Here is a 15,681-nt window from a genome sequence, read left to right on the forward strand (position 1 = left end):
ACAGGTGCATGCAGGAAAGAAGTTCTGAAACCACAGTTATTTCTTCCTTTAAGATGCAACATTAGTGCAAATCCTACTGCAACATTTATATTAATAAAACAACATTAATACAACTACATAATTAATACAAATTAAAACTGCACAGGTATTATTAGCACAAATCTCAAACTGTAAAAATTTCAAAAATTTTCAGCATTTACTTTGCCTTTTTCTCCTATGATAAAATTACTGTTATATGCATAGAAAAGACTGGATGTAAATAAAAAGAATGAAGTTAAATACTCTCTGAATATTAATAGTTACAATCACCTAATATATACTTATGGCTATTAAACCAAAGTGTAAGTTAAAATAAATATTAAAAAAAAACTATGAAGATTATTCAGGTATTATTTCCTCACCGACCTGTTTTGTGCTTTTGTTATTAGGAAAGTGGACAAATTTTAATTATTCTTTGTTACAATTCCTTAATTTTGAGGCTTTTTGAATAATTAATCTTTATCAGTTTGTAATTTCATTTTATAACTTAGTTTTTGTGTACATTTTTTCAGTAGTTTTACTACAGTTTTTACATCTGTATATACTGCTGTTTGATTGGCATATATTTTTGTTTTCTTTGAGTACAAATGCATATATAGGTGCATATAAATGAAAGATCTGAGCTTATTTGAGACTCATTTGAAAAATCATTTTGAAGTTTATGATAAAAAGAATTGCAAAAGTGGTTTTAAGTCTTAATTTGTTCAAAGAAATGAAACATGTATTCGGAACTCATTTATTAACTAAGTTTAAAGCTTCAAAAGCCTTTTCCCTTCACAAGTTCTGTTTAAAGCATTAAACAAGAGAGATTAATTTCCTTTTTTCATGCATTTGTATCACTTTGTGCCATTTTAACTAATTTTTTAGTATGCTTACAAAATAGTTTATTGATTTTCTTTGGATACTTTAATTTTTTTAACTTTTTCCCGTTTAATATATGTAATTAGGTAATTTCACCAACTTCACAGAGATAGGATATTAGGTCGGAGTAGAAGGCAGTAGAATGATGACACCGAAGGATTTAGCCTCTAATTGTACACCTTTATTCAATTCAAATGACAAGTCTTTTTTCTTTTAGATGAAATTCTCCCAATTACATATCCAATAATGATTTAAATTAAAACAAGGTTAAAGTTAGGCTTTCAACTTCATAACTATTCTAACAAAGGGCAGAGGAATTAACAGAACAGCGCAGGATCTTACAGCAGTGATGGTAGGAAGCAAAAGACTGACTACAAAATGCTGCATACTCGGTATTTATACGAGCAGTTACATAACATGCCAGAATGTTCTCGAAAGTACTCGTGTAGGGGGAAGATCCTGAAATTGTGGAAAGTTAATTGGACAGGTTGCCTGTTCATGTAGAGTAGGTGTTTATGTACGCACTAATGTACACTAATCGAATCACGAATGTCGCTGCCTACGCATCTAACTATCTAACGATGTATCTAAATGCCACATCTAAATTTCTGCAAGCTGTGGTTCAGCTATAATTCTATGATCCAATACTCAATCTAGTTTTAAAAGGATTTATTAAAATACTAAAATTAATCTAATCTAGAATCTAGAATCGAATCTAATGTTACATCTCATGAGCAGCGTTCTAGCTGCGTCATAACAAATCGAAAGTCAAGTTCTCACTGTTGCCATTCTGAGGCAGAGAAAAGTTTGTTTCTAATCAAACTGGAACATCGACATAGTGAAAGTTTCTAGTCAAACCGGAACATCCCGGCCCCCGTTGGACTATTGTCCAACATCATTTGGAAATAGGAGTGGACTGATATTGGAGACAGCTCGGCGAAAGATTCCATCTGAAGTTCTGATGTCTACGACTCGTACTAGTCCATCTGGACCAGGAAAGGTTTCCTCGATGCGAGCTAGTGTCCACTTCATGGGTGTCTTGTTTTTATCCTTTAACAAGACTAGTTGTCCTGCCTTGAGATTAGACCTCACTTGATTCCATTTTGAGCGTTTCTGCAAATAAGATATTCGACACTCCAACGGTTCCAGAAATCAGCTCTAAGTTTTTGAATTAAAGTCCATCTAGAAGACAAGGTCAAAGAATCTACAGAATCATTCGGTTCTGGTATCGAGAAAAGTGGAGCTCCTATTAGGAAACGACCTGGAGTCAAAGGCTGAAGATCTGTTGAATCAGCCGAAATAGGTGACAAAGGTCGAGAGTTCAAGCAGGCTTCTATTTGTGTAATTAATGTATACAGCTCTTCAAAGTTCAAAATTGTCGTTTTCACGACTTTCATCAAATTTCTTTTCATTGATTTTATATTAGCCTCCCATAACCCACCAAAATGTGGGGAAGAAGGAGGAATGAATCTCCATGTTATACCTTCTTCGGAACTAAAGCGCTGAATAGGATCCGATCTACAAATTCTAAAGAGTTTATCAAGAACATTCTTCGTTCCCTTGAAGTTCGTAGCATTATCACTCCAAACTATGGATGGTTTATATCGTCTGGCAATAAACCTTCTAAGACATGCTAGAAAGGCTTCAGTAGACAAATCCGATACTACTTCTAGATGAATAGCCTTTGTACTAAAGCAAATAAATATCGCGATGTATGATTTTAACGTAACCCTAGATCTTTTCAAATTAGGCTTGGTGATAACTGGACCTGCAAAGTCCAGTCCTATTTTTTCGAATGGTCTAGTTATTACAACTCTATCTCTAGGTAAGTCACCCATCATTTGGTTTATGGTTTTGTTCCTTGTTCGAAAGCACGTCATGCATTTACTTATAACGCGTCTAACTCTATCTTGTCTAGAAGGTATTCAGTATAATTGTCTAATAAGAGAAAGTGTTGTTTCAAAGCCCGAATGAAGAGTTTTTTGTGATAATAATCTATGAGTAATTAAGTGAAATGATATCTTTTGGGTAAAAGAAGTTGATGTTTCTGGTCTTCTGAAAGATTGGAGAAACGTAGTCTCCCACCAACTCGTAAAAGTTCATCTTCATCCAGAAATACATTTAAGGATAAAACCTTACTATTACTTGGAACTGATCGTTTCGACTGCAGGCACTTAATTTCAGGTTGAAATTCAGAATGTTGTACACATTTGACTAGCACCTTTGTTGCATTCTGTAGTTCCGAAGCACTCAAAAAACTTGCTTTTCTTAATGGTGGATTGGTTCTACAGTTGTTCGCAAACCTTAAACACCACGCAGTAGTTCTAATCAATTTGCTGAATGAAGAATACCTTTTCGGTCTCAATGGAATTTTCACCTGTGACTGTTGAGTTCACTACAGCTCCCCTTCGAATGCTCTTCATGATCCTTGAAATCTCTTACTGATTCTGCAAGTTTAGGCCACGAATCGATACTCTGTAATAGCCACTTAGGTCCATGCCACCACATGTCACTATTTCGTAGTTCAGATAATGTTATTCCTTTCGTGGAATTTGTCTTTGTTCCTCTGGCCAGCATATCAGCCAGATTTTCATCTCCCGGGCAATAATTCCAGGACTCAGGTGATGTTTTCTCTCGTATTTCCATTACTCGATGTTGGATGAATGGCTTCCATTTATTTAAATCACCCTTTATCCAATGTAACATAACAGAAGAGTCTGACCAAAAATATACATTCATCTGGAGTCTTTTCTCTAACTGTTCTTTCACATTCGAGGCTTATCTTGCTTCGATGAAAGCTCTAATCTTGGAAGGGACAGCTTCTTCAGTGAAACTACTCTGGTTTTGGAAATGACAAAACTACTTCCTATTTCACTGTCCGTCGTGACGTATCGCAGGTATATCACAGCTCCATATGCCTTCTGACTTGCGTCGGTAAAGCAATGCATTTGAATATCTCTCAATTCAGACTTGTTAGTCTTTCGGAAGTAATGTCGCGGTATGTTTACATCCTGAATCGCTGACAGTTCATTAATCCATTTTTTCATTCTGTTTTCAAAGTCCAATGGTAACGGATCATCCCAATCTACCCCAAATTGCCAAATTTCCTACATTAGTATTTTTGCCCTAATAGTGAATGGACTTATGAATCCAATGGGATCGTAAAGCTTTCCAATGGTTTTAAGAACTCCTCTTTTTGTCATTAGATTTGTTTCCCCTTGAGCTTGATTAGTTAGATTTTGTGATTCTATCTTCAGAAGATCTTCCTTGTAATTCCATTTATATCCCAATACCTTCTGTTCCAGAACTTTCTGGATTTCACCATTTACGTATTCGTCAAAAACTTCCTGCAGATTATCACAATTTGTTTTCCACTTTCGCATGTTGAAACCAGCAGCCTTCAATATATATCTAGTATCTTCATATATGAGTTTAGCTTCATTTTCGTCTTCATCCCCACTATTAAATCATCTACGTATAAACATTCGTTCAATAGTTTAACTGCTTTCTGATTTGTTTCTTTAAAGGTATTTATGTGATGTTTGATAGTAGCGGCAAGCAAAAATGGGCTGGATGTAGCTCCAAACAAAACGCGAGTCATCCTAAGTATTTTCGTGTTAGGTTTCCCATCCTTATCTGTAAGGTTATTTGCCCACAAAAATCTTACAGCATCCCTATCTTCAGGTGACAGAGAAATCTGGAGAAAGGCTTGTTCAATGTTGGCAGTAAATGCTATGCTATGTGTACGAAATTGTATTAATACCTCTAACAATGGTGGATTTAAATTAGGACCGGAATAGAGACAATCATTTAAAGAGTATTCATTTTTCGAATGGCTGGATGCATCAAATACAACTCTCACGGGTTTGTCAAGTCGAATAACTGGCTGGTGAGGCATGTAATAAATTCTTCCTGTTTCTTCAGAACTTGGATCAATTTCCTCAGCTATACCCATTTTTAAATGCTGTTCTATAACTGAGTGATACTGCTGATGAAGCAGTGGATCATTTCTTAACCCTTTAACCAGTTTATGAAAGCGAACTTCTGCATTTACATAATTCGTTTTTAATTCAGACGAATGTTCATTCCAAGGGAGTTTAACCTCATATCAAGTTTCTTTAAATTCGATAGTTCTGTTAAAATTCTCTAAAACGTCATTATCTATTTTACTAATTTCCTTCCCTTGTTCTATTCCCAATGTTTCCAATTCCCAAAACTGCTTTAACTGTGTTGAGACCAATTTGTCGTCAACAATAATGTCCATGTTTAACAATTTACCATTAGAATCAGTCCGGCCTTGAAGGCACCACCCAAATATTGTTTTGGAAGCTACAAGTTTATTTTTAAAACATTTAAGTCTACCAGTTATTACTTCATGATAGTAATCTGCTCCGATCAAAACAGCGATATTTTTGTCACTGAATTCACAAGAATCAGCTAATTGTAGTCCTATTACCTCTTTGTTAATTTTGGAAACTGGGATATCAGGGAAAGCTAAATTAGTTGCACATATTTGGTTAGTTTCTAAAGCTTCAATTTCTATATTTAGGGATGGTTTACTTCTCTTTTCTAGTTTGACTTTAACAACATTGTAAGTTTGTTCTGTTGCCTGGTTAACCCCAAAGGCAAATACTGACAAAGTCTCCTTTCGAATAACAGGTAACTTACACTTCTCTGAAATGTCCCGTATTATAAAACTTCTCATAGATCCATTGTCCAATAGAATCCGAACTGGTTCTAAATTATCCTTCTCAGAAAATGGACGTATCATCACAGTACACGTTTATAGCAATGCACTGTGGAAAGTTTCGGCTTTTAACTGACTAATCTGAACATCTTCTTTACTGGATGGAATTGTCAACACGACCTTGTTTTTCTCCGATTTGGTTTCGAGTTGGAAACAAATAGACCTATTGTGTTTTTTATTACATATTTCGCACATTTTTCTTTCCTTACACTGCTTAATTTTATGCTGAGATTTTAGACACAAAAAACATCGGGCTTGAGATTTTAAAATATTTCTTTTCTCCTCCACAGTTTTAATTTCGCAGTGCTCCGAATCGTGTAGTTCATCACAATGTATGTATTTACTGCTAGCGACTGGAGCAACATATTCATACGTTTTAGGTGAACTTTTTCAAACTGTTTACTGCGCTTGTTGTTTACATTATCGTGAGCAGAGTTGAGACGATCGTTTGATTTATGCCTCCAGTTATGAATCATTTCCGCTCGGTGTTTTGTTTTTGTTTCTCTACTTTCATTTAACTGTGTAGCTCTTTCGCGGCTTTCTCTTTCTTTATGAATAAATTCCATTAATTCGTTAACGCTCCATGTTTGGTCACTGTTTCTACTGCGACTGTATTCTAATGTTATCTCTGATGGAATTAATTTTAACAATATTGGGCAAAGTAAACTACCGTAAGTTTCTGATACCATGTTCATTGACTTTAAGCATCTAATTTGAGTTTCACACTGATTATATAAATTCCTAAGATTTTCTACATCCCTTACATTTCTAACAGGGGAAAGATTTAACAGTTTATTCATGTGAGCATTTATTACAAAATCTTTTCTCCCAAACCTGTTAATTAACAGTTCTATAGCTGAATCGTAGTTCTCATTTGTAAGCGAGAGTCCGGAAACGGCATTATAAGCTACCCCACCTAGTAATGACTTTAAGTAACTGAACTTATTTACTTTCGATAATGAGTCATTGTTATGGATAGCTGCCTCGAATTGACTCCAAAATTCCTGGCAATTGCTAGAATCACCAAAAAATTTAGCGATAGTCAATTTTGGAAGGCGAATAATTTTATTATTTTCAAGTTTGGAATCTATAGCGGTTTCATTAGGAATGTTCATACTTTCCTTATCCGAATTTTCGAGTTTATGTACTTCCCTCAATTTTTTTCTTGCTCTAAATTGCCACAGTTAGATTTTTTCTTCATATTCTAGAGCGGATGAAACTTCAAGTTCAAATTCATCCTCTGCGACCTTCAAATCCTGTTCTATTTGAGTGTTTAAATCACTCAGAGTTTTTGCCTTTTCGTTTAATATGTCTAAAGTTTCTTCTATTACATTTATACTAACGTCATCTTTGCTTAATTCTGTCTCAATTTTCTTTAGTACCTTGGACACTGCGGTCCTTAATACTTTGCGTTTCGATTTAAGCTTAGCGACAGGATCTTCCATAATTATACTTTAAAATAGAAAACTTATCCTACCTGTTTGCAGGCTTCACACACTTCACACCGTGCAATCCATACTTACGAATCAATATTTTCGAATATTAGCCGGATTCCCGGCCGATGCACCAAAAAATGTTTATGTACGCACTAATGTACACTAATCGAATCACGAAAGTCGCTGCTTACACATCTAACTATCTAACGACGTATCTAAATGCCACATCTAAATTTCTGCAAGCTGTGGTTCAGCTATAATTCTATGATCCAATACTCAATCTAGTTTTAAAAGGATTTATTAAAATACTAAAATTAATCTAATCTAGAATCTAGAATCGAATCTAATGTTACATCTCATGAGCAGCATTCTAGCTGCATCATAACAAATCGAAAGTCAAGTTCTCACTGTTGCCATTCTGATGCAGAGAAAAGTTTGTTTCTAATCAAACCGGAACATTGGCATAGTGAAAGTTTCTAGTCAAGCCGGAACAGTAGGGTTTCTTAAACTTTTTTCAGTCACGACCCCTTTTTATCATTGAGATTGTTTTGCGATCCCCCCAAGACCCCATAATATTTACAATAATTTTGTGGCTCCCCGTGGCTCCTTGCACAAATCCGACACACACGTGAGTGAAACTGTCAATTTTTTCACTTTTACTGTAATATACTATTGCAGTTTTAGGTCATTAACCAATTTTAAACCATAGAGCAATGTAAAAATTTTAAATAAATAACAGACGAAATGACAGCGTCACGTGCAAAGCATGATAAATGAATGTTTATATTATTAAAAAGAATGTGTCGAAACGTTTCCGTTTTTTTCTTTGTCTGTATTGTCTTATCTTTATCTATTTTCAGATACATTGTGTAAAAATATTTGGTAATTGTAAAATTATTCTATCAAGTTTAAGAAATATCAAAACTGCTAAAATTTTTGTCGACTCCCTGCAGCAGGTCCTGTGACCCCCAAGGGGGTCATGACCAACAGTTTAAGAAACCTTGGTGTAGAGCATAGCCATCATATTTTTATATTTTACATACATATGTAATGATAGTACAATTTTGAAAGCACTAATGTAAGAACACTTGAGACGTAGAAGCCAAAAATTTCCAAATATGGCCATTTCGAAACACAATTTTATTGCAGGATAATTCACATCAGATCATCCTTCAGTAGATATTTTTCAATCACAGTTGAATGCAGTAATTTCCATGTACATGGGTTTTAGAGTATGATGTTATTTTAGATAAGTAAGCCTACCAATTATTTTTAAAGCAGCTTCTGTATTTTGTTATATGGATATTCATCATGTCTGAGTTTAACACAACTGAGCTTGAAGTATCACAATCTTTACTTTTTACGTATATCAAATTATCCTTTTTGCTGATATTTTCCAATCATAATTGAATGCAATAATTTCCATGTAAACGGGTTTTACAGTACGATGTTACTTTAGGAAACTAAGCAGCAATGGGAATGAGGAAGCGTAAACTAAAAGGGAGAGAGTGTCGCAGTAGTAATGCAGAGGAAGAAAGGAGAAAGTCAAAAGTTTCAGTTCTAAGTAAAAAAAAACATTTTCGTTTACAATTATTGTGATTGGACAAGAGCATTTTGATTGGACTGCAATAAACATTACATAATATGGATCTCGAATCAGGGAGAATAGATGAATTTAGGGGAAAGGTAAAATCTAGAATCATTAATGTTAAGGTCAACAATTATTTTTAAAGCAGCTACAGCTATCATATTTTGTTATATCATATTTTGTTATCATATTTTGTTATCTTGTATATATATATATATACATTGTGTAAAAATATTTGGTAATTGTAAAATTATTCTACCAAGTTTAAGAAATATCAAAACTGCTAAAATTTTTGTCGACTCCCTGCAGCAGGTCCTGTGACCCCCAAGGGGGTCATGACCAACAGTTTAAGAAACAGATACTGCTGGCCATTAAAATTGCAACACCAGAAAGGAATGATCTGACGAATGTCAAACTCACATAATAGGAAGAATAAGTTGGGATATGCAAATAATTATTATTTCAGCACATTTAGGCAATGCAGGAGGGAGAAACGACATCTGAAGCACTGCGTAAAAGAAGTTGTGTAGTGGATTTCTCATTCGGAAAGATCTTTGTAAGATTGGAGTTTGCTCAGAATATTATCAAAGTGTTTTGCCAGAAGGAAAGCTTAAGAAAAAGTGGACACTGCAATTCAAAGGAAGAAGGGAGGGAGCCATGGGTTTCAGTTCCGAGTTAAAAAAATTTTGGTTTACAGTTATTTTGATTGGACAAGAGGTATCTGCATTAAGCATTATGTAACATAGAAAGATCTCAAATTTGGGAAAACAGATGAATTTGGGGGGGGGGGAGCATAAAATCTAGAATTGTTAATTTCAAGGTCATCAATAATCATAAATTAAATAATTGCATCCCTGTAAACTTGTGCTTACAAATTTAATCATTTTGTCTTCATATCATACTGTTAAAGAGCAATAAATATCTTTTTTATATTTGCTTTCATTCATGCTGTTGCAATTTTAATGGCCAGCAGTGTATATGTATGTATTTATATATTTATAATAAGTGTGAGAAACAGAGTTCATAAAGTTACGTACAGCATTAAAATTATTGATTATTGATATAAAAAATAACAATCTTACCATCGGCATAAGTATGAATAGCAACTTCATCTGAATTTGAGCCTGGGCCATTCTTATTAAATGCAGTAACCCAGAAAATATATTTAGTGAATTTCTTTAAATTATGCAGCTCTAAACTCATATTTTTGGTGATCATTGAATGTTCTTCAGAAGTACTTGTATCAATGTAAGACACTTTATAATGTTCAATTGGTTCTTTTATAACTTCTGGAGGTTTCCATTTGACGAGCACAGATGTTGCACTTATAGGAACAGCCAATAAAGAACTTGGAAAATTTGGCACATGCACTGCAAAAAAAGAAATAAAAGGTTTTAATCAGATTTGATATCATAATAAAATTTTAAGCTGAACCTAAAACAGGCAATCTGTAACTGTGTAAGAAAAATAAAACATTTCAAGTGGCTGAGCCATATACATATGAACAGCAATAACTGCTCTAATACCTTTAAGTAGTTAAATGAATACGCATATATAAATGTGTAAACACTATTGTGTGGGAACATTTCATCTGTTTATAGGTGATCTCATGTTGCCATCTTATGGTAAATGTACAGCTGCTATTTCCGGACCATCACTGTACTGTGGCTACATCAGTGAGCTTGAGAGTTGAATTTCAGTCTGTCGCATAAAAACATTAGTTTGTACTTTAAAGTAAAAGGTGCATTTATGGATCAAGAGCTAATATGACAGTCTGCAAATTGTATTTGCTGCTGATCCCTTGCACCATTACAGAAATTTATTTGAAGAAAAAGAATGCAGGTATAAAGCAGAAGAGAAATTTTGGAATAATAACTGAAACACACCTTTCTTACGGTCTTTTCATAAATTCTGAGAGTGGAGGCCAAGTCTTTTGCCATTTGGAAGATTAAGGATAATTCTATAATTCATTAGTCTTAGCAGGCAAATTAAAATTAAGAACTTGCAATACTTTAATAAGGATAGTTTGGATTTCATCTCAAACTCTTTCAAAACATAAACGTTAATTTTAGGAAGCACCTTAGAGTAGTGATGAAATAAATCACAGATACCTCATTAGTACAACTAATATTGGCTAATAATATAGCTTAGCAACAGTTCCAGTGTACACATAAAATACAAAATCCAAGATGCAAAATTATTGGAATTTTTATGACCCCATATTTTAAAAATTTCCAGATTTCAGGAACTTAAATTAAATAAGATAATATGAAAATATCATTTAAAAAAAGAAAGAAAAGATTCCATGCGAAATACTGAAGCATTTACGTCATGGAACCCCAAAGTTTTTTTTTTTTTCGTCACACCTTCCTACTGCCAAGAATGAAGTTCCTGCAACCCCTTCCCTAATAATAAATATCATTATCTACTTATAAGAGTGGTAAGAACACAATACAGAATTTATAGAGGTTTTACTTGAGAAATAAGCTGTTTCAGACACAGGAGGTAAGAAAGAGGAAAAAAGAAGCAGATAAATCAATGAGATGGACGTAGTTGTATATTTTCAATCAGATATTATGTTCTCAGTTGAATAGAATTAAGCGTGTAATATAAATCACTAACGATACTAAGGTTGCTTCTATACTTCATTTTTATTGCTACAACTGTTGAAAACATTCTTTCACAAAAATAAGTGGCTGAAAATGTTCAGTAGAGCCTGCTCTTCTATGATGGGGTAAACTTTGAGACATTACCCAAAATAATGGCTTATCCATCATCTCATAGTTGGCTACGGAATCATTTTTAATTTCCAAGCATGCTCTTGTAGTGTTTCTAGTAGCACACCTATGTCATTGTGAAAAGGATCCGTAGCCATTCGATAAATATTTTTATCACACGAGTTAGGGAAGTAACGTTTGAATTCCTTAGTGAGGTGCTGCACATGTTTTGATTTTTACTACCAGTATCTATAAAAACTTCCTTAAAGCGCTCTTCTTCCAGGATTCCAAATAATTTGGGAAAGCAGGCATAATAGTTTTACATTCCCAGACTTGCAATTTATCAGTATGCACTGTGATGATGGTATTCTGATTATATTTTATGTTTGAATCTCCATCCTGTAATTTAAAGTGAGTTCAACAAATCAAAAATACCTGATACACAAGCCAATACAACTTAAAGTTGAATTTCAGAATTCCACATACAATTTGGTTTGATTCTGAATTTCCAAAAATTCAATCATTTCATCTTAAGTTGAAAATAATTTTGCTAATATATTTTTTCATTTTGACAGCCAATATGCTTCAATATGAAATAACAGTGTTTTACGTTCCACTACCAAACCTACACAAAGGGCTGGAAAAAGGCAAGTACTTAAAGCACTCTTTTTAACATAATTGACAGTTTTGATGCATAATTTTTCATAATGTTGAGTTCATTTGGAAGTGTCTTAGCTGCAAAGGCTTCATGTTGTATAACACAGTGAATATCTGTAACACTAGGAATTTTTCCTCTGTTCATCGAATACCAAGCGAAATCCAAGCATTGACAGAGTGCCATCTGTGCATGTGCTTATCAGCTTTCATGATAACAGTTCATATTTGCAAAAACATTCAGAAATTGCTGTCATTATATGAATTATAATAAGTAATTTGAAATAGTCATTATGATATGGCCAAAGACAAAAAATCAGTTAGTGCACACCATCAAAGAATATTTCCCCCCCCCCCGGTTCATACAAAATGAAACCATTTACGACGAGGTGCTGTTTTCTACAGAGTTAATGACTACTTCAAAAGCAATTCATATAATGATAGCAATCTCTGAATATTTTTGCAAATATGAACTGCCATCGCAAAAGCTGATAAGTGTATGCATAGATGGCACTCCATCAATGTTGTTCGCTGTGTTATACACAATCAAGCCTTGGTAAGACACTTCCAAACGCACTCAATGATATCTTAAAATTACGCAGCAAAATTGTCAATCAAGTTATAATGTGTGCTTTTAAATACACACCTTTGCGATCATTTGGTAACATATCATAAAGCATTCTTATTTCATATGGAAGTATGCTGGCTTTCAAAAGGAAATATGTTAGCAAGGTTATTTGAACTTCATGATGAAGTGATTCAGTTTTTGGAAATTCAAAATCATACCGAATTGTGTGTGGAATTCCAAAAGCCAAGTGTTCAAGTTGTATTGGCTTGTCTACAGATATTTTCGATTTGTTGAATTCAATGACCTTGAAATTACAGGATGAAAATTCGAACATAATTTAGCATCACAATACCATCACATTGTATACACTAATAAGTTGCAAATCGGGAATCTAAAACTTTAGCCTCCTATTAATCTTTCTTTCCCAAATTATTTGGAATCCTGGTAGAAAAGTGCTTTAAGATTATTATTAAGGATATTGGTACTAAGAATAAAATATCAAAACATGTGCAGCATCTCACTGATGAATTCAAACATTACTTCCCTAACCAGTATGATAAAAATATTTACATAATAGCTACATAGATCCTTCTCACACTGACATAGATGTGTTACCAGAAACACTACAAGTACAAGCTATGGAAATTTAGAATGATTCTGCAGCCAAATATAACTGAGAATATGATAAGCCATTGTTTTGGGTAAAATGTCTCAAACTTTATCCCAGCACAGGAAAGCAAGCACTGCAATTGTACCTACCACTTTCAAGCATTTATTTATGAGAAGGGATGTTTGCAGCAGTTGTAGCAATAAAAATGAAGTATAGAAGCAAACTCCGTATTACTAATGATTTATGTTGCACGTTTTATTCTCTTCAACTAAGAACTGAATATCTTGTCGAAAATATGCAAGCAAATCAGTCTCGTTGATTTATCTTTTTTCTTACCATATGTGTCTGAAGCAGCATATTTCTATAAAAAACACTTGTAAATTAAGTTTTTTGTTCTTACCACCTTTATAGGTAGAAAATATTATTATTAACGAAGGCAGGCATGGGAAATTTCATTTTTGGCAGTATGGATGCATGACAAGAAAAACTTTGGGACCCACATTCTTTGAAACAAATAAGACACAAGTGTAGCACTGCAGGGTGACGCGGGTGGGGCGGTGGGCACAAGCAGCGAAGTATTGCTCACCTGGCCCTGTTAATCTGTTAATTGACTAATGACTGAGCAGAGACATCACACAGATTTTGGTTATTTCACCCTCATTTACCATTTCTTCGCATATTCCATTAATGAGATAATTTTTCAACTAATGCCAGACCACTTAACGCCCTTTTATTTTATTGATTTGGCAGAGTTCCTTAGCACCAGGTATCACCAGCATGGTTCGGTTTCATACCTGAAGCAAACAAGTTTTTCATCTAATCATAATTTTTTTTTTTTTTTTTTTTAAAGAAGTGGATTTTCATGATTTGAGATGGCCAGGTGATGAATAAGCAGCTATCACATTTCTTCGGGAAAGAGGTACACTGTTGTGCACAAAGAAAGTTTTCAATTGAATAATTACTTCATGAAATTAAAATTTGAATGATAATTAATTAATTATAGCCATAGTTCCTGGGTTTAAAACCATGCTATAGATTTCACCATCCATTAATTAATTGAAGTTTGGGGCACTGTCATTCCATTCCAATGAAACATTTATTACATTTTCATTTTGCATATTCATATTTACTTTTCTATGCACTTTTTGTTAATCACGAAATTTTGCCATTTTACTAATATCACACAGCCTTCAAAACTATGGCTGTCATCATGAATATTATTATGAAATATAGTAGCTGACTATAAATTATGTCAAGGATTTTTAAAAAAATCTGAAGGCATATCCTCTCATGACCTTGCAATTATCCACACAACAAATTATCTGTTAAAATAATTTAAAAGGTCTGAAATGGTCTTAATATGTACTGAATATTAAAAGGTTACTTTATATCTGCATTTTATTGCACATAAAATCCCAGTACCCAATGGCTGTTTAAAGGAAGTAAAATTTCAAAGATAGAGTATAACAGAGATCTTTTTTATAAAACAGTGTAATAATAATACACCAAATAAAATAATAAGCCACAGCAAATAAGAAAATTAAGGAAAAACGGAATTCATAATAATAGCTGAGTTCAAGTTCATTGGAATCTTTCTTCTTTCTTCCTTCCTCAGCAAGAAAAAGAAAAGAAACAGTGTGTGCAACATTCTGTTCCTAACAAACATGCTTCAAGCTTCACTTATTATATATAAAGCTAGCTAGGATATAAAAATGATGCCTTCCACAACCATTGAAGACTCATGGAAGGCAGCATCTGAAAACGTGCTTTAATAGATAGCAGGTGTTTAAGGGTGAAACAAAATGAAGGAGGATTCAAAACTCTCATAAATAATGATATTTCTTAGGGAGGGGGGAAAAAAACAGGCGGGTATGCGAGATATGGGTTTTGCATTTCATGTAGGTATTATATCATTCCAGTTATTGGACATCTAAATTTTAAACTTTATACTTTGCAAGCATGAGAATCACATAACCAGTGTGGATCTCTTTAGGACAACAAAAAAAGAAATTTTAATTGTTCTCATTCATAAAAATTGTAGGATTCCACTGATTATTGTACAAAAATATTTCTTCTTTCTTTCTTTCAGGAACCACAGGCTGCAAACAGAATTATTCCTGACCATACTTTATTTAGAAATTTTCTAATTTAAAAAGTATAAATTCCACTTTTGAAATCCTCCCCCCTCGAAAAAAAAGCAATACTTTGATTTCTCCATTATATTTTGAAATTCATACACGGTAACAAAACTGTTGGAGTAACCACGAGATTGAAATATGATTGCTGAATGAAAAACATTAATACCTATGCTCAAAACATTGAATTAAAGTGAGAGTAAAATTGACTACAACTACATTTTTGACAAAGAAAAAATCTCCCTCAATGTGCTAATCTATTCAATTTTCCTCTTTAGCAAGAGAAGTTAGCAATGGAATTTTCCTCGCCATATTTCTTTATAATA

At 33.6% G+C, this 15,681-nt stretch overlaps 1 protein-coding gene across 3 annotated transcripts in view; it reads right to left on the reverse strand.

Annotated features, from left to right (window-relative positions):
• Positions 1 to 15,681, reverse strand: part of LOC118198766 (neogenin-like) — a 284,128-nt gene that overhangs the window by 125,663 nt on the left and 142,784 nt on the right. For all 3 annotated transcript variants that reach the window (XM_085815315.1, XM_085815317.1, XM_085815314.1), the window contains exon 10: positions 9,754 to 10,041. In XM_085815315.1, the coding sequence (XP_085671441.1) occupies positions 9,754 to 10,041 (288 nt within the window). The remainder of the gene's footprint in view (positions 1 to 9,753; positions 10,042 to 15,681) is intronic.

This window comes from Stegodyphus dumicola, chromosome 4, assembly GCF_044657685.1.
Source record: "Stegodyphus dumicola isolate Sdum_Otavi_A_Nest chromosome 4, ASM4465768v1".
Classification (NCBI taxonomy): Eukaryota; Metazoa; Arthropoda; class Arachnida; order Araneae; family Eresidae; genus Stegodyphus; species Stegodyphus dumicola.